Source organism: Musca autumnalis, unplaced genomic scaffold (assembly GCF_047663935.1).
Source record: "Musca autumnalis isolate F117 unplaced genomic scaffold, ASM4766393v1 scaffold_5, whole genome shotgun sequence".
Taxonomy (NCBI): domain Eukaryota; kingdom Metazoa; phylum Arthropoda; class Insecta; order Diptera; family Muscidae; genus Musca; species Musca autumnalis.
The window spans coordinates 14,868,485-14,888,847 of NW_027412088.1; the positions used below are offsets into that span (position 1 = coordinate 14,868,485).

Here is a 20,363-nt window from a genome sequence, read left to right on the forward strand (position 1 = left end):
TTGGTTATAAGTGTTGGGAAATGGAACAAAAGCTTACATAAATAAATTTCCTCATCCTAAAACCGTATAAAAAATAACAGGAATGGTAGAACTAAATATTAGATCGATCCCTCATTTAAACAAGTAAAAAAGTATCAGTCGGCTTTGCCGACAGAGATATACCCTCAGCCTGTGCAAATTGAAACACTTTTTTCACAAAAAACTTATGCATTTAGGGGGTTTCAAAATTTTGAACCGACAAAAATGTTGATTAGGATTAAAGTTAAAAAATTTTGCGGAAAAGGTACTTAAAGGAATGGTCCGACATAGACCATGGGGGTGCCATAGGGGGTTTTTACACCCTTCGGGCTGTTTTCTCAAGAAGTATGGACTTGCCCCTGAAACAACTTTTACCATCGTAATTGAGGCAGCGAATGTAAGTTGCTTCAACAAAAATCAGGTCTTAAAGTGAACTTATGCAAAATTTTGTGTGGGAGGTACGGGATGGAGTGGACAAATATAGTCCATATTCGAACCGGATCTATATCTGGTAGATATTATGAGTATGTATGGACCAAATCGGTCACTCCCATCAAAAGTTATCGTGCGCACAATTTTTCCGAATATTTTTGAACTTTTGTGGGGTAGGTAGGTACCTGAAGGAGTGGACCGATATGGCTTATCTATGAACTTAAAGTAAGTTTGGAAACAATATTACGAAAGCCAAAATTTGGCCGGAATTGGCATTTCCGTTCGAGAATTATCTTGCGCTTCCACCCATAAACATGGTGTCATAGGGTTTGTTTTTCAACTTTCAGGCTATTTTTTCAGGAAGTATGAACTTGCCCCTGAGGAAACTTGTACCTTCGTATAGGGGACAGTGAATACAAGATGTTACAACAAAAACCAAGGCGATTTGAGAGCAGGCCCTAAACTGAACTTTTTCGAAATTTTGTGTGGGAGGTACTCGAATGAGTTTACCGATTGAGTCCATATTGGAACCTCATCTAAGTCTGGTAGAAATTTCATAATGTGCAAAGTATGGACCAAATCGGTTACTCCCTTCAAGAGTTATCGTACGCACAAATTTTCCGAACATTTTCGAACTTTTGTGGGGGAGGTACAGGAAGGAGTGGATAGATATAATCCATCTTTGAACTCGAACTAAGTTTGCACAAAATATTACGAAAGCCAAAATTTGGCCGGAATCGGCATTTCCGTTCGAGAATTATCTTGCGCTTCCACCCATAAACATGGTGTCATAGGGTTTGTTTTTCAACTTTCAGGCTATTTTTTCAGGAAGTATGGACTTGCCTCTGAGGAAACTTGTACCTTCGTATAGGGGACAGTGAATACAAGATGTTACAACAAAAACCAAGGCGATTCGAGACCAGGTCCTAAACTGAACTTTTCCGAAATTTTGTGTGGGAGGTACCCGACGGAGTAGACGGATTGAGTCCATATTGGAACCTCATCTAAGTTTGGTATAAATTACACGATGTGCAAAGTATGGACCAAATCGGTTATTCCCTACAAGAGTTATCGTGCGCACAAGTTTTGCGACAATTTTTGAACATTTGTGAGGGAGGTACCTGAAGGAGTGGACTTATATGGCCCATCTTCGAACTTAAATCGAATCTGGACAACATATTTCGATACCCAAAATTTGAACCGAATCGATTGATCCGTTCGAGAGTTATCGTGCGCACCAGCCAGACAGACAGACAGACGGACGGACATTGCTAGATCTACTCAAAATTGTCTGAAATGGATATCGTACAAACATACTTGGGGTCTAAAACTATTATTTCGATGAGGCACATTTTTGGTCGTATCAAAGTGTAAATACCCTCTTTAGCCTAAAGGCTGAGGGTATAAAAAATGTTTGTAGATGACAAAAGAAGTTTCGGTTGTTTCCAACCAAAATTTTTAAATATTTGCAACAACAACTCGATTTTGAAATTTTAACACGATCTAAGAATGGGCTCCAATTGGACCAACATAGCCCGCCTTGAAGCTGGATCAAATTTCGATATTTATCGTGCGAACAAGCCAGTATTTTTTACAGCCGACCATTATGTCAGGAAGCATAGGCATGGTAAAAATACCAATATCCTCAAAGAATCCCTAAAGTGCACCTAAGGGAGAATAATCTTTTGTAATGGAGATAGGTTTAAAATTATCAACGATAGCAAAATACCCCTCAGTAATGTTGGCGACATTTCCTGAGTATTTAAGCCATGAAAAACTTCTCTACAAGTGGTGTCGTAAGACACGCCGTTCGGACTCGGCAGTAAAAAGTAGGTCCCATATCATTGAGCCAATATGAATCGGCGTGCACTCAGTGGTATGAGAGAAGTCTCCCTTGTCCCTTCAGGGAATGGTGTTTTAAGACACGCCGTTCGGACTCGGCGATAAACAATAGGTCCCATATCATTGAGCTAATATGAATCGGGGTGCACTCATTGATATGAGAGAAGTCTCCCTTGTCCCGTATGGGATGTTTGTGGAACAATTGTAAGGGAGATGGGTACCGGGAAAAGTTCTCCTATATAGCCCATCTACTAACTTTTTATGTTTGTGCAAAGGTTGGACCAATGCCAGTCACTAGTTTCGATAGTGAGTATTCACCGTCTTTATAAATTTTAGAAAATTATGTCAGGAATCATGAACTTGCCCAAGGAGTATATTCGGTAAAAAAAATTGAAAAGGATATTCAAACAGCCCTTAAACTGCAACTAAGCGAACATTTGTGCAAAATTTCGGCCAAGCCGGATACTCAATTCGCAAGTTATTGTCCTCACCTCACCACACATTTTCGATGATGCCGGCAGTTTTTTTTTAAGTTTTTATACCCCCAGCATACGGTCAAACTGTGCATCATCGAAATAATGGTTTTAGACCCCAAGTATGTTTGGACGAAATCCGTTTCAGACAATTTGGAGTCGATTTAGCAATGTCCGTCTTTCTGTCTGTCTGGCTGGCTGGTGCGCACGATAACTCTCGAACGGATCAACCGATTCAGTCCAAAGTTTGGCTTTTGTAATATTTTGTACAAACTTAGTTTAAGTTCGAAGATGGGTTATATAGGTCTACTCCTTCCGGTACCTCCGATAACCTTTGAAGGGAGTAAACCATTTTGTCGATACTTTGCATATGGTGAAATTTCTACCATACTTAGATGTTTTTTTTTAATATGGTCTCAATTGGTCCACTCCTTCGGGTACATCCCACACACAATTTTGGAAAAGTTCAGTTTAGGACCAGCTCTCGAATTACTCTGATTTTTATTCTAACAACTTGTATTCACTGCCCTCCATACAACGGTAAAAGTTTCATCAGATGCAAGTCCATACTTCCTGAGAAAATAACCTGAAAGTTGCAAAAACCCCCTATGACACCGTGTGTAGTGGTTGGTGCGCAAGATAACTCTCGAACGGATATGCCGATTCGGTCCAAAATTTGGCCTTCGTAATATTTTGTTTAAACTTAGATTAAGTTCGATGATAAGCCATATCGGTCTACTCCTTCAGGTACCTCACCCACAAAAGTTCAAAAATGCTCGAAAAAATTGGAGCACGATTTGGTCCATACTTTACACATCCTAATATATCTACCAGATATAGATCAGGTTCGAATATGGACTATATTAGTCCACTCTTTTTTTGGTACCTCTCACACAAAATTTCGGATTTCACTTTAAGACCTGCTCTCGAATTACTTTTTTGAAGCTACTTGCATTCGCTGCCTCAATTACGATGGTAAAATTTTTTTTCCAGTGGCAAGTCCATACTTCCATAAACAAGGTCACGTAAAAATCGATTTAAAAAATATTTTTTTGAAAAAATTGATGAAATGAAAAAGAAAAATCAAAAATTATTTCCTGTTGCATGAATGAAATATTCAAATATTCAAAAAAGATCATGCACAAACCACTTTGAAAAATTTTTGATTTATTTTAAATTATATTTTTGAAAAAAAAAAACGTGATTCTGAAAATTAAAAAAAAAATAGTGAGAAACAAATATAATGTCAGTTTGATTATCTCATGTGACTCTAAAGTTTATTTTTAATCATATATCTGCTTATAGTGGCTTCCAAAAAATGATCAAAATTCTGATAAATTCTAATTTTAAAATAATTTTGTGCGTGAGGTTTTTCCCCGAATCACTTTATAATAAAGATTTTATGTAATCTTATGAAAAAATTCATCACGCTATGATAGAAGAAAATGAGATTGTAGAAACGTCATAACCCTAGTGCACATACATATGTGTACAAACGCATCTGCCTGCCGTACAATCTTATGGAAAGGTCATAAACACACTTTGTTATCTCACATGTGGCAAGCAAATTCGCTACACATCAGCCAGTTATCATTCTGTACACAGATTACATCCCATAATCTCCCATAACTCAAATATACGACATGTGGCAATGGAAATTCGAATCTCATTTTATTCTATCGACCACTTACAAAAAGACGGTCTGCCTACCACATGCTTATCATTCTCAAGTGGACTGTATTTTATAAAAATAGTTTTATACCCCCAACGAAGACTAAATACCAAATTTCAGCCATCTCGGTGTAATAATGAGGCCAAAACCTTCAAAATACCGAAAATCGGGAGATATCGTCCTATGGGGGCTATATTAAAACGTGGACCTATATAAACAATTTATGGTATAAATGTTTCTTTGCCTCTGGAAACACAAAATACAAAGTTACAACCGATTCTGTTGTCAAATGGGACTAATACATTCAAAATATATTAAAATGACGCGTACTTTATATGGGGCGTTATATGGGGGCTATACCAAAACGTGGACCTATATAAACCAACATTGGTAGGAATGTTTTTTGGCCTCTGAAGACACTAAATACCAAATTACAACCAATTCGGTGGTAAAATGGGACAAATATCTTAAAAATTCCTTAAAACGACGACGCGTCACGCGTCATTTTGTATGGGGGCTATACGAAAACGTGGACCTACATAGCCCGCTTTCAATACCAAAAGTCCTACGTACAAATAATAGATTTTTCCAAAATTTCATCCACCTACGTCAATCCGTTCGGACGCTAGAGTGATTTCCACAGACGGACTGACATGGCTATATCGATGTAGAATTGCACGCTGATGAAGAATATATATAGTTTGTGGGGTCTACAATGATTATTTCGAGTAGTTACAAACGAAGTGGAGGGTATAAAAATTGTGAAAATCGGCTGGATTTTAATAAGAGTTCTAAATGATACACAGAAGATTCTTTATTAGAATGATTTATAAGGTCTTATGGCGTGAAATTCGGCTTGGAATCATGACTGAATCATTACACCATCTATACTTCAAATTCTTAAATTATGATTTGTTTCGTTTTCTGGGAAAGAGTAAATGACGAGCATACTTTCAGGTGGAATATTAACATTGAAAATAAATATCGTACCACAGATTTTAACGAGCAGATTGAAGGTTGAACCGATTTGAAAAGATTTATTTTTGTGATAAATACATTGTAATTAAATGAGATAGGTTGGATTCTGGAACAGCAAATTTTACTATCATTGTAAACTATTGATACGAACTTAGCTTGAATAGTTGAAGTTTTTGGAAAATCGTCCTAAATGTGTTTTAAGACTTTCAAAGCGTTTCTTGATATTGAAGTTTTTTATTGTAACGCCATCTGCACTACACATTTCTAATTCTGTTTTTTTTTTGTGGGATAAGTTGTCTAGTAAATGTTAATTATTGTGCATGCCATTAGGCGGAATTTTTAAATAATAATGAATATATTACCACAGATTTTGATTATGCGGAGTCTTAGCTGTCCGCCTCTTATCGTTTATTTTGGAGCAATTTATTTTTGTTAAATTTATATCGAACTTAAGTGATAAAGTTCAGAATATGTCATTTTGCTAGTAAAATATTTAAAAATGGCGAACTTTGCTTGAATAGGTGTGTTTTTTGAAAATTCGTGCTAGAGGTGTTCCAAAACAATCAAGCATTTCTTTATATTGAGCCTTTTATGGTAGCGCCATCTACACCACAAATTATATTTTTAAGGAGTTATTTCAGTATTGTAAAATTTTGAGCCTGCTGTTAGGCGGAATATTTAAAATCAGTTTTTTAGTAAATAAATTACCACGAATTCTCCTTCTATCAAAAACCATAGTTCCAAAAATGAAATAGTTCGGAGTTTTACTGACTTTGCTACGATTATGAAGTACAGAAATATATCTCAAATTCATGTGACTTTATTTTTGGAAAATTCGTCCTACTATACAACAAAGCGTTTCTTTTTATACCCTACACCACTATGTGGAAAGGGTATTATAAGTTTGTTTTGGGAAAAATTCATGTAACACCGCGAAATATTCGTCGGAGACCCCCAATGTGGTATACCAATCTTCATATCTCGACGAGATAAAGCGATTTTGAGATGTGTGTCCGTCCGTCCGTCCGTGTGTCCGTCTGTCCATTATAAATTGTAATCAAACTCCAGGCCGCAATTATGGACCGATCGTCACGAAATTTGGTATGGAGGTCGGCTTCACATCAGAATAGATCGCTATTTTAATTGGTGATGATCGCAAAATATTTAGCGGGTGAAATGGACCAAAAACATAATTTTTATCCAATTTTGTAGCGGCTCTGTAGGTCGCAATAATAGTCCGATCAACGCGAAATTTTAAGTAAGGTAAGAGTGTATGACAAAGAAGATACCTGCAATTTGAGATGGCGATCAGATAATTGTGAAAATTTTTAATACACAGCTTATATCTTTGTTTCTGAAAGACACAATCATCCCTCGTGAGTTATATTTGGAAGCCGATCTCTTGACCTTTCCATTGATGTCAATTATGTTGATGTACGTGATCAGATAACATAGTTACAGCCTAATATATCCAGTTTTTTGCTTGTAGTGTAATCATAAAGAAGCTAGAGGTCGCAATTATAGCTCAATAGTCACGAAATTTTGCACGAGGTAAGAGTTTAGGTAAAGGAAAATGTCTATAATTTTTCATGATGATCTGATATTATTTAGCGGGTGACATAGACCATTACTTTCGTATGAAAAATATACAAATTTTATTTTTGGTCCATATTTTAAATCCTGGAGGGCATATGCCGGCAAAGTAGCCTACATATGGAAAAATAACTACTGACCTTTCCCCTGATGCAAAATGCAATAATGTTTCTGCTAGATAACGGGCCTACTGTCTAATATATAATGGGTTTTGTATAGAGAACCACAATTTCCTCCAATGCAACAAATTAAGTTATTGATATGTGACCTAGTTTTTATCGCCGATTCCGAATGGCGTGTCCTAAGTTGCCACATGTAGAGACGGGTTTCTTGGCTGAAATACTCAGGAAATATCGCCAAAATTACAAAGGGGTATTTTGCCACTGTTTAAAATTGGTGTGACCAAGCCTGGGAATCGAACCCCGACTTTCAGCGTCCAAGGCGGTTGCACATAGCTAATTCCTAGAGGTTGTGGTGTAGGGTATCACATGGTCGGCACGTCCGACTATAGCCTTTGCTTACTTGTTATTAGTATAAAGCCGTCTACACTTAAATTTTCACGTTCTCTTTTGGGTAAACTATTTGGGAAAAAAATATGAGTATACTTTTAGGCGGAATATTTAAATTTGGCCGCACTCTCTCATTCTCATTTTCGCAACATTTGGGGGTGGAGAATTCCTTTTGGTTGTGAAAGCCCTTGGAAATTTTCGCAATATGTCAAGCTTCTGAGATATCGCGTGATGATTTTTTTGATTTTTCCCTATATCGCGTAAGAAAATAGCTCCATATCTCTGTTTGGCGTTTTTGTAGTATCGTTTTTAGATTACATGTCTTCAGTTAAATCGATTGGCAAATCTTTTTGTAGAAGATTTCATTCTTCTAACTCAATTCCTTCGTCCTTTATTTCTTGAACCGACATTTTTCAACATTCAAATATTCTACAAAAATTTTGCTCGGTTATCATTGGCAACTAAACCATATTGTCCCGTTTTCATTGTCCTATTAGGCATTTACTCGGCCTTGGTTCGTTGCCATGGTTTTCAAGTAATACAATATGTATTGATACGAACTTTGAGTAGAGGGGGTTTTTTCAAATTTGTTTCTAGAAGAGAACAATGCGCTTCCTGTTAATATGGTAACGCCATCTGAGTTTTACCCCGCGAACTGGGACCTTAATCTTTGCACAATATTTGAAATATTAAATATTTAAATATAGCTAAATATTGAAGCGAACTTTTCTTGATTAGATGGAGACAAAGAGTTTCTGGTTTAGGAAGACAGCAAAGCGTTTCTGGATATTATGATAACGCCATATGTACTTCAAATTTCACATCCCTTTTAGTGAGTTGTTTGGGAAAGATAAATTGATGGGTATACTTTTTGGCTGAATACGTAAATAATAATAAATATATGAATCACCACGGATTTTTTAGCAAGCGGACTTGTTCGCAATGCTCATTTTCCTATGATTACAAAATATTGAAATATATCTGATATTAATACGAACTTTGCTTGAGTAGGTGGGGGATTTTTTGGAAATTCGGCATAGAAGACTGCATGAATGATAACGCCATTTGTACTTGAAATTTTGCATAATTTTTGGTTAGTTTGTTTGGAGAAGGTAAATTTAAGAGGACACTAATAGGCGGAATATTTAAATAATAATTATATTACCACGGGATTTTAGCAACCTGTCCGCACATTCCCATTTTGCTATTATTATGAACTATTTAAACATAGATCATATTGATGCAAACTGTGGGTGGGGTGTTCCAGATTCTCCCTAGATGACATAAAAGCTCTTCTTGCTATTAGAAGAACGCCATCTATACCTCACATTCACAATTTTTGTTTTTCGAGTGTATTATCTGGAAAGGATTAATTTAAGAGCATACTTATAGGCGGAATATTTAAATAATAAAAGTATGTAATAAATAGCTTAGGCGGCCATCAGACCATCTGCTTTTTCACATGTATGTTGTCACTTTGGGTATACTAATACTACAGAACAGCTGATGTCATACTTGTGAAAAAGCAGATGGTCTGATGGCGGCCTTAGCAAGACTGCAAATATATCCATGGCGGGAGGTGTATTGGGGATTATGTGACATTGATTATATGTTAATGGGGCATCCGAATGGGCCATAAAAGAGAGTCAAAGCATACGGGCTTTACAGTCAATCTTTATAAAAATTGTATAACTATGTATTATAATATCTTCTATAACAGATTATTTGTGGACTCTTGGACCATATTTACATCAAACAATTTTCCTTGCGGCAATTGTCAGTTTGTCGGCAAAAGAGAGAGTGTTAAGGGTCAAAGGGTTACCGTATGCATCACATCTCTCTCCTTCAAACTGACAATTGCCGCAAGGAAAATTGCCTAATATAAATATGGACTTATCAGAAGTCAGAACTTTATTTTGGAACTATTTTAAAATAAGAAGACCTTTAAGTATATTTGTCTTTTCTTCTTTAGGGACTGTTAGTAACAATCTACCCTCGTGTTATGCCCCTAATGACAACCATGTTGCCCCGTATATGGGAAGAAAACTTGACGAATAGAAAACAACTTGGTCGATTGCCAACAATTGGTTCAATTCATTTGAGATGAGATAAGATGAAATGATTACGGTATTGTTATTGTTGCTCCTACAACAATCCGCTGCCATGTTGTTGATATTCATCCATGTATGACTTGTTGTTGTCGTTGTCGTTGTTTTTAGTGTCATCCAACATTTTAAAAATCCCAAAGACAAACAATTCACTGAAACAGCAGAGGATGGTTGGTGGGAAAAGAAGTCAGTCACATGCATACCCATAAATGTCTCTATGCAGTGGCAGAAAAAAAATTGAAATAGATAAAGAAAATTGCCTTCCTTGTTTCGTCGTTTTGATGCACACACACGAAAGATTGTGTGCAAAGATATGGAGGGAAATTTAAATGAATTCGATATCATGGCAGGCATGGCATGGAATGATAAAAGATAAACCACATGCGAAAATTATGACACCACCCGGCAGTAATTTATGGAAACTATGCCCTGCCACCCACCCAGCAGCAGCATCAATCATTCAACTGTAGATGTTTACTTTTTACCTTTTGACTTGACTCAGAAAAGGTGGGGGAACTGTGGTGGGTGATGATGGTAATGATGAGTTTCAGTATCTTTTTTTTCTATTTTCACAGAGGTCCACAATTGTTGTCTGAAAGAAAAAATTAAAAAAAAAGAAATGAATTGAATTGCATCATCACCCACTATCAGGCAATTGTGGCATCAATTGTTGTTTGACTTCATCAGCCTCACAATTCCACATCAACACCTAATTCGCAAGATGCCATACATCCCAAGCCAATCCATACCCAGTTATCATTCATCACTCCTAGTCTTGTTTTTTTTTCTGATCCCTCTGCTTCCCCCTTTTTGTTATTAAAGAAACTGTTGCCTGTTGTCGATGATAAACTTTGACTGATAAAGAGGTTGTCAGCGAAAATTATTCTTGTTATTGAGGCAGGCAGCCAGTTTGTTCGTATTACAATGAGCCATATGGCAATGTGTCTGATCATGATCATCATGCTCATGTTTATAATGGTGTTGTATCAAACGCCATACCGGAAATTAAAAAAAGTCTGCAGCACACACTTGGCTGGAGAAGTATGAAGGCAGCAGCTAGGCACCCAGGCACCTATAACTGGATGTTTTGTTTCCTTCCATTGATTGAATTGAATTAATGGGGCCACTAGAGGCTTCCGTCTTTTTTCTCTCCTCTTTTTTTTTCATTTTTTTCAATACCATCCCATGGATTTCAAAACACAATTGGGTTTTCTTTGCTATTAAAAAAGAGGAAGCCAAACCAGGTTAAATATTCCCACTCTGTTTACTTTCACATTGAATGTCAGGGTCACACATAGAGCAAATTTACACATGACTACACTGTTTGAATGACATGTCATGACATGTCAGAGAAAAAGGGTTGGACACATGGCTAATAAACAAACGGTTGATGTTTATTTAATTGAGGGAATAATATTTTCAATGTCACTCATTATTCAGAGGAAATAGAAACATAAATCGGAAATTAGAAAGTAAGCCGAAAGTAAATAACCATTGACCCCACAACAACAGTTTGGATATCTAGGGAAAGAAGCATTAATGAAGAATGAATATTTCTCGGTTAAGAGGAATATTTGAAAAGGGAACACTGGAACCAGCGATACGTCAGGCCATGTCGAACCATTGAGCATGACTAAGGACAACCAACAGCCAATTCACTTGGAAAATTGTTGCCATGATTATGAAATATTTAAATAGATATCATATGGGGACATTGCTTGAATAGTTGGAGTTTTTTTTTAATTATCCGGGAGGTGTTCCTACACAGCAAAGCATTTCCTGAAATTGAACTTTTTACGATAATGCCATCTATACTACAAAATCCACATGTTTTAAGAGTTATCTTAGATTTGTAAATTCTTTGCATACCATTAGGCGGAGCATTTAAATAGTAACAGCTATATAACCACAGATTTTTAGCTATCCCACTGAGACTTTAACCTGTCCGCTCCACCTCATTTTGGTACGATATATTTTTATTTGAAAAAAAAAAAAGATCTTACCAAAATGAGATACTTCCGAATAGTTAACAGCTAATTTTGCTATAATTATTTCATATTTAAATATAAGTTCTAAAAATTCCACGGTGACCAACTAAATATCTGGTGGGCACCATAACTGTCCAAAGAAATTACTCCCAAACGATTTCAGACTTGAGGATTGACTACGTCGGCTTTTTTATGTATCGGGTTAAGTCCTATTCCATCACGAGTCGGGTTATTTTTTAATTTTATTCTCCATAATTTCCTACATAATGACCTGATAATTCCAAAATTCGAGCCCAAGTTCTTTGTGATTTGCTTGGGTTATGATAACGCCATCTATACTTCGAAATCAACATAGACATCATTTGGATAACGTAGGTAATGTTTAATCATTATTTGAATCACGTGGATAAAGGTTAAACATTATTTCGATAACGTGGATAATGTTTAAACATTATTTGAATAACGTGGATAATGTTTACACCTTATTGGATAAAGTGTTTAATAGTAAAACATTATTTGGATAACATGGATAATGTTAACATTATTTGTATAACTTGCATAAGGTTTTAGCATTATTAGGATAGCGTGGATAATGTTTTAACATTATTAGGATAACGTGGATAATGGCTAAGCATGATTTGAATAACGCGGATAATGTTTAAACATTATTTGGAGAACGTGGATAATGTTCAAACATTATTTGGATAACGTGGATAATGTTTAAGCATTATGTGGATAGCGTGGATAATGTTAACATTATTTGTATAACTTGCATATGGTTTTAGCATTATTAGGATAGCGTGGATAATGTTTTAACATTATTAGGATAACGTGGATAATGTTTAAACATTATTTGGATAGCGTGGATACTATTTAAACATTATTTGGATAACATGGATAATGTTTAAATATTATTTGGATAGCGTGGATACTATTTAAACATTATTTGGATAACGTGGATAATGTTTAAATATTATTTGGATAACGTGGATAATATTTAAATATTATTAGGATAACGTGGATAATGTTTACACCTTATTGGATAACGTGGATAATGTTTAAGCATTATGTGGATAGCGTGGATAATGTTAACATTATTTGTATAACTTGCATATGGTTTTAGCATTATTAGGATAGCGTGGATAATGTTTTAACATTATTAGGATAACGTGGATAATGTTTAAACATTATTTGGATAGCGTGGATACTATTTAAACATTATTTGGATAACATGGATAATGTTTAAATATTATTTGGATAGCGTGGATACTATTTAAACATTATTTGGATAACGTGGATAATGTTTAAATATTATTTGGATAACGTGGATAATATTTAAATATTATTTGGATAACGTGGATAATGTTTAAACATTATTTGGATAATGTTTAAACATTATATGGATAACGTGGATAATGATTAAACATTATTTCAATAACGTGGATAATGATTAAACATGATTTGGATAATGTGGATAATGGTTAAACATTATTTGGATAATGTGGATAATATTCAAACATTATTGGAATAAGGTGAATAATGATGAAACATCATTTAGATAGTATGGATAATGTTGAAACATTAAATGGACTACGTGGATAATGTTTAAACATTACTTGGATAACTTGGATAATGTTTAAACATTATTTGGATAATGTGGATAATGTTTAAACATTATTTGGATAGCGTGGATACTATTTAAACATTACTTGGATAACTTGGATAATGTTTAAACATTATTTGGATAATGTGGATAATGTTTAAACATTATTTGGATAGCGTGGATACTATTTAAACATTATTTGGATAACGTGGATAATGTTTAAACATTATTTGGATAGCGTGCATACTGTTTAAACATTATTTGGATAATGTGGATAATGTTTTAACATTATTTGGATAACGTGGATAATGTTTAAACATTATATGGATAACGTGGATAATGTTTAAACATTATTTGGATAACGTGGATAATGTTTAAACATTATTTGCATAACATGGATAATGTTTAAATATTATTTGGATAACATGGATAATAGTAAAGCATTATGTCGATTACATGGATAATGTTAACATTATTTGTATAACTTGTATAATGTTTTAGCATTATTAGGATAACGTGGATAATGTTTAAACATTATTGGGAGAACGTGGATAATGTTTAAACATTATTTGGATAATGTGGATAATGTTTTAACATTATTTGGATAACGTGGATAATGTTTAAACATTATATGGATAACGTGGATAATGTTTAAACATTATTTGGATAACGTGGATAATGTTTAAACATTATTTGGATGATGTCGATAATGTTTAGACATTATTTGGATAGCGTGGGTACTGTTTAAGCGTTATTTGGATAACATGGATAATGTTTAAATATTATTTGGATAACGTGCATAATGTTTACACCTTATTGGATAACGTGGATAATAGTAAAACATTATGTCGATAACATGGATAATGTTAACATTATTTGTATAACTTGTATAATGTTTTAACATTATTAGGATAACGTGGATAATGTTTAAACATTATTTGGAGAACGTGGATAATGTGGATAATGTTTTAACATTATTTGGATAACGTGGATAATGTTTAAACATTATATGGATAACGTGGATAATGTTTAAACATTATTTGGATAACGTGGATAATGTTTAAATATTATTTGGATAATATGGATAATGTTTAAATATTATTTGGATAACGTGGATAATAGTAAAACATGTGGATAAAATGGATAATGTTAACATTATTTGTATAAGTTGTATAATGTTTTCGCATTATTAGGATAACGTGGATAATGTTTAAACATTATTTGGAGAACGTGGATAATGTTTAAACATTATATGGATAACGTGGATAATGTTTAAACATTATTTGGATAACCCGGATAATGTTTAAACATTATTTGGATAATGTGGATAATGTTTAAATATTATTTGGATAATATGGATAATGTTTAAATATTATTTGGATAACGTGGATAATAGTAAAACATTATGTCGATAACATGGATAATGTTAACATTATTTGTATAACTTGTATAATGTTTTAGCATTATTAGGATAACGTGGATAATGTTTAAACATTATTGGGAGAACGTGGATAATGTTTAAACATTATTAGGATAATGTGGATAATGTCTAAACATTATTTGGATAATGTGGATAATGTTTAAACATTATTTGGATAATGTGGATAATGTCTAAACATTATTTGGATAGCGTGGATACTGTTTAAACATTATTTGCATAACATGGATAATGTTTAAATATTATTTGGATAACATGGATAATGTTTACACCTTATTGGATAACTTGGATAATAGGAAAACATTATGTGGATAACATGGATAATGTTAACATTATTTGAATAACGTGGATAACATTTAAACATTATTTGGATAACGTGGATAATGTTTAAACATTATGTAGGGGACGTGGATAATGTTTAGTCTTTATTGGATAACATGGATAATGATTAAACATAATGATTAAACATGGATAACGTGGATAATGGCTAAATATTATTTGGATAACGTGGATAATATTTAAACATTATCGAGATAACGTGGATAATATTTAAACATTATCGAGATAACGTGGATAATATTTTAACATTACTTGGATACATGGATAATATTTAAAAATTTTTTGTATATTTTCCACTTTATTCATTAAACATTATTTGGCTAACGCTAAAGTATTTTTTGTTAGTATATAAACAAATTCAAAACTTTTTTTACCACCACTGTATCTGACCACTATCCTCTGCTGTGATGTTTTGACAGACATAAAGAATTTTGATTTATGCGGATGGATGGTTCATTTCGCTTCATGTTTTCACATTATCCGTCATTCAATGATGTCCGTCTGTCCGCTTGTTTCTTTACGTTTTGACGTGAATGTTAAAGCAAACGTCACAAAAACGGACATGACTTTGAAGCGGACATTGTTGGTGAATGAAACCTATCACATAACGGATATAAATATTCCCGGTAAAAAGGTCAGGAGGACATTGCACAAATGTGACGTCAAATGAAATTGTTATGTTATGGAAAAGAAAAAAAACCTCAACACTTTGTTGTTGCATTGTTTACCTTGGATCCTGTTTTTACAATTAATTAAATAATATTCATTTTTTCATTTATTCTTCTTTTTTTTTTTGTTGCAGATATACTCTCACCCACCACACCCAATGCCAGTCTGGGTGGCAATTCAAGTGATGGCAATACGGAGGGTAATGGTCTGATATCCGGTGGTCATGAACAGCTTAGCGCCAATGACAAGTTACTTTTATCGCTGGAGAAACAGCTCAACATTGAAATGAAAGTAAAAAATGGCGCCGAGAATATGATCCAATCACTGCAGAGTGGCCACTATGGACGCGACAAGAAACTGCTGGGCGAGGCTCAACAAATGCTAACAGATTCTAAGGCCAAAATTGAATTCTTACGTTTGCGTATACTGAAAGTAAAGCAGAATAAGGAACATGCCTATAAACTGTCCCAACAAGTTGCTGTGGATGCGGCCGATAATGGCAGCAGTGCGGGTGGCCTATTGCCACAGCGCCTGGAAACCTCACTGGAGGAGAGAATCGAAGAATTGCGGCATCGTTTACGCATCGAAGCCGCTGTCGTCGATGGAGCGAAAAATGTGATACGCATTTTACGAAATAGTAAAGTGCCAGATAAAAAGGCTTTGCAAGAGGTAAGTTGCGAAATTTCCTCCTCACTGGTTATTTATTATTTTTGTATCTGCTTTATATACTCTTGGTTTCTTTGAAAATCCATATATTGACTTGGTTATTAGTTTTAATGATTCATGTAATGCGGCGGGGATGACGACCACCGTGATATTGTTCTGATTTTTTTTTTGGGTGGCATATTTTATGTGTTGTGCTGCCGCCAACAATCAACTAAAAGAGCTGCCAAAAGATTACTTCTAAATATATTTGGCCTATTTCTTTGGTTAAAACGCTAATTACTTTAATGCTTAAAATTACACACACATTTTTTGCATTATGAAGAACAATTAGTTTGTTAATTTATTTTATGGTGTTGTCTAAGTGAAACAGTGTTCAAAAAAGTGAATTTAAAAAAAATATTATAAAAACTTTGCCAAAATTGGATACAATGTATAAAACAAAATAAAAAAATAACGTGGATAAACTTTAAACTTTATTTGGATAATGTTTAGATAACGTGGATAATGTTTAAACATTATTTGGATAAAGTGGATAATTTTTAAACATTATTTGGATAACCTGGATAATATTTAAACATTATTTGGATAACTTGGAAAATATTTAAACAATATGTGGATAACGTGGATAATATTTAAATACTATTTTGGTAATGTGGATAATATTTAAATATTATTTGAATAACGTGGATAATGTTTAAACATTATTTGGATAATGTTGATAATATTTAAACATTATTTGAATAACGCGGATAATATTGAAACATTATTTGGATAATATGGATAATATTTAAACACTATTTGGATAACCTGGATAATTTTTAAACGTTATTTGGATAACGTGGAAAATATCTGAACATTATTTGGATAATGTGGATAATATTTAAGCATTATTTGGATCTGAACATTATTTGGATAACGTGGATAATATTTAAACATTATTTGGATAATGTGGATAATATTTGGACAATATGGATAATGTTTAAACGTTTTTTGATAACGTGGATAATATTTAAACATTATTTGGATAACCTGGACAATATTTAAACGTTATTTGGATAACGTGGATAATATGTGAACATTATTTGGATATTGTTGATAATATTTAAACATTATTTGGATAACTTGGAAAATATTTAAACAATATGTGGATAACGTGGATAGTATTTAAATACTAGTTTGGTAATGCGGATAATATTTAAATATTATTTGAATGACGTGGATAATATTTAAACATTATTTGGATAATGTGGATAATATTTAAAAATTATTTGGATATTGTTGATAATATTTAAACATTATTTGGACAATGTGGATAATATATAAACATTATTTGGATAACGTGGATAATATTCAAACATTATTTGGATAATGTGGATAATATTGAAACATTATTCGGATAACGTGGATAATATTTAAAAGTTATTTTTATATTGTTAATAATATTTAAACATTATTTGGATAACGTTATTTGGATAATATGGATAATATCTGAACATCATTTGGACAATGTGGATAATGTTTAAACATTATTTGGACAACGTGGATAATATTTAAACGTTATTTGGATGACGTGGATAATATTTAAACACTATTTGGATAATGTGGATAATATTTAAATATTATTTGGATAACGTGGATAATATTCAAACATTATTTGGATAATGTGGATAATATTGAAACATTATTCGGATAACGTGGATAATATTTAAAAGTTATTTTTATATTGTTGATAATATTTAAACATTATTTGGATAACGTTATTTGGATAATGTGGATAATATTTGAACATTATTTGGACAGTGTGGATACTGTTTAAACGTTATTTGATAATGTGGATAATATTTAAACATTATTTGGATAACATGGATAATATTTGGATAACGTGGATAATATTTAAACGTTATTTGGATGACGTGGATAATATTTAAACACTATTTGGATAATGTGGATAATATTTAAACATTATTTGGATAATGTGGATAATATTTAAACGTTATTTTTATGACGTGTATAATATTTAAACATTATTTGGATAATGTGAATAATATTTAAACATTAGTTGGATAACGTGGATAATATTTAAACATTATTTGGATAACGTGGATAATATTTAAACATTATTTGGATAATGTGGATAATATTTAAACTTTATTTGGATGACGTGGATAATATTTAAACGTTATTTGGATGACGTGGATAATATTTAAACACTATTTGGATAATGTGGATAATATTTAAATATTATTTGGATAACGTGGATAATAGTCAAACATTATTTGGATAATGTGGATAATATTGAAACATTATTCGGATAACGTGGATAATATTTAAAAGTTATTTTTATATTGTTGATAATATTTAAACATTATTTGGATAACGTTATTTGGATAATGTGGATAATATTTGAACATTATTTGGACAGTGTGGATACTGTTTAAACGTTATTTGGACAACGTGGATAATATTTAAACGTTATTTGGATGACGTGGATAATATTTAAACACTATTTGGATAATGTGGATAATATTTAAATATTATTTGGATAACGTGGATAATATTCAAACATTATTTGGATAATGTGGATAATATTGAAACATTATTCGGATAACGTGGATAATATTTAAAAGTTATTTTTATATTGTTGATAATATTTAAACATTATTTGGATAACGTTATTTGGATAATGTGGATAATATTTGAACATTATTTGGACAGTGTGGATACTGTTTAAACGTTATTTGATAATGTGGATAATATTTAAACATTATTTGGATAACATGGATAATATTTGGATAACGTGGATAATATTTAAACGTTATTTGGATGACGTGGATAATATTTAAACACTATTTGGATAATGTGGATAATATTTAAACATTATTTGGATAATGTGGATAATATTTAAACGTTATTTTTATGACGTGTATAATATTTAAACATTATTTGGATAATGTGAATAATATTTAAACATTAGTTGGATAACGTGGATAATATTTAAACATTATTTGGATAACGTGGATAATATTTAAACATTATTTGGATAATGTGGATAATATTTAAACTTTATTTGGATAATGAGGATAATATTTAAACATTATTTAGATAATGTGGATAATGTTTCAACATTATTTGGATAATGCGGATAATATTTAAACATTATTTGATAATGTGGATAATATTTAAACATTATTTGGATAACGTGGATAATATTTAAACATTATTTGATAATGTGGATAATATTTAAACATTATTTGGATAACGTGGATAATATTCAAACATTATTTGGATAATGTGGATAATACTTGAACATTATTTGGGCAATGTGGATAATGTTTAAACTTTTTTTGATAACGTGGATAATATTTAAACATTATTTGGATAACGTGAATAATATTGAAACATTATTTGAATAATGTGGATAATATTTAAACGTTATTTGGATAACGTGGATAATATTAAAACATTATTTGGATAATGTGGATAATATTTGAACATTATTTGGATAATGTGGATAATATTTAAACATTATTTGGATAACGTGGATAATATTTAAATATTATTTGATAATGTGGATAATATTTAAACATTATTTGGATAACGTGGATAATATTTAAATACTGTTTGGATAACGTGGATAATATTTAAATACTATTTGTATAATGTGGATAACATTTAAACATTATTTGATAATGTGGATAATATTTAAATATTATTTGATAATGTGGATAATACTTGAACATTATTTGGGCAATGTGGATAATGTTTAAACTTTTTTTGATAACGTGGATAATATTTAAACATTATTTGGATAACGTGGATAATATTTAAACATTATTTGGATAATGTGGATAATATTTGAACATTATTTGGATAATGTGGATAATATTTAAACATTATTTGGATAACGTGGATAATATTCAAACATTATATGGATAAGATTTGGATACTGTTGATAATATTTAAACACTATTTGGATAATGTGGATAATATTTCAACATTATTTGGACAATGTGGATACTGTTTAAACGTTTTTTG

General features: G+C 32.3%; 2 protein-coding genes across 51 annotated transcripts in view; both read left to right on the forward strand.

The window, feature by feature from the left end:
* Window positions 1-20,363, forward strand: part of Pkn (serine/threonine-protein kinase N) — a 297,850-nt gene that overhangs the window by 196,746 nt on the left and 80,741 nt on the right. For all 50 annotated transcript variants that reach the window (XM_073990896.1, XM_073990881.1, XM_073990853.1 and 47 more), the window contains exon 4: window positions 15,796-16,331. In XM_073990896.1, coding sequence (XP_073846997.1) covers window positions 15,796-16,331 — 536 coding nt within the window. The remainder of the gene's footprint in view (window positions 1-15,795; window positions 16,332-20,363) is intronic.
* LOC141405953 (uncharacterized) overlaps window positions 1-20,363 on the forward strand; it is a 105,329-nt gene that overhangs the window by 59,332 nt on the left and 25,634 nt on the right. The window lies entirely within an intron of this gene.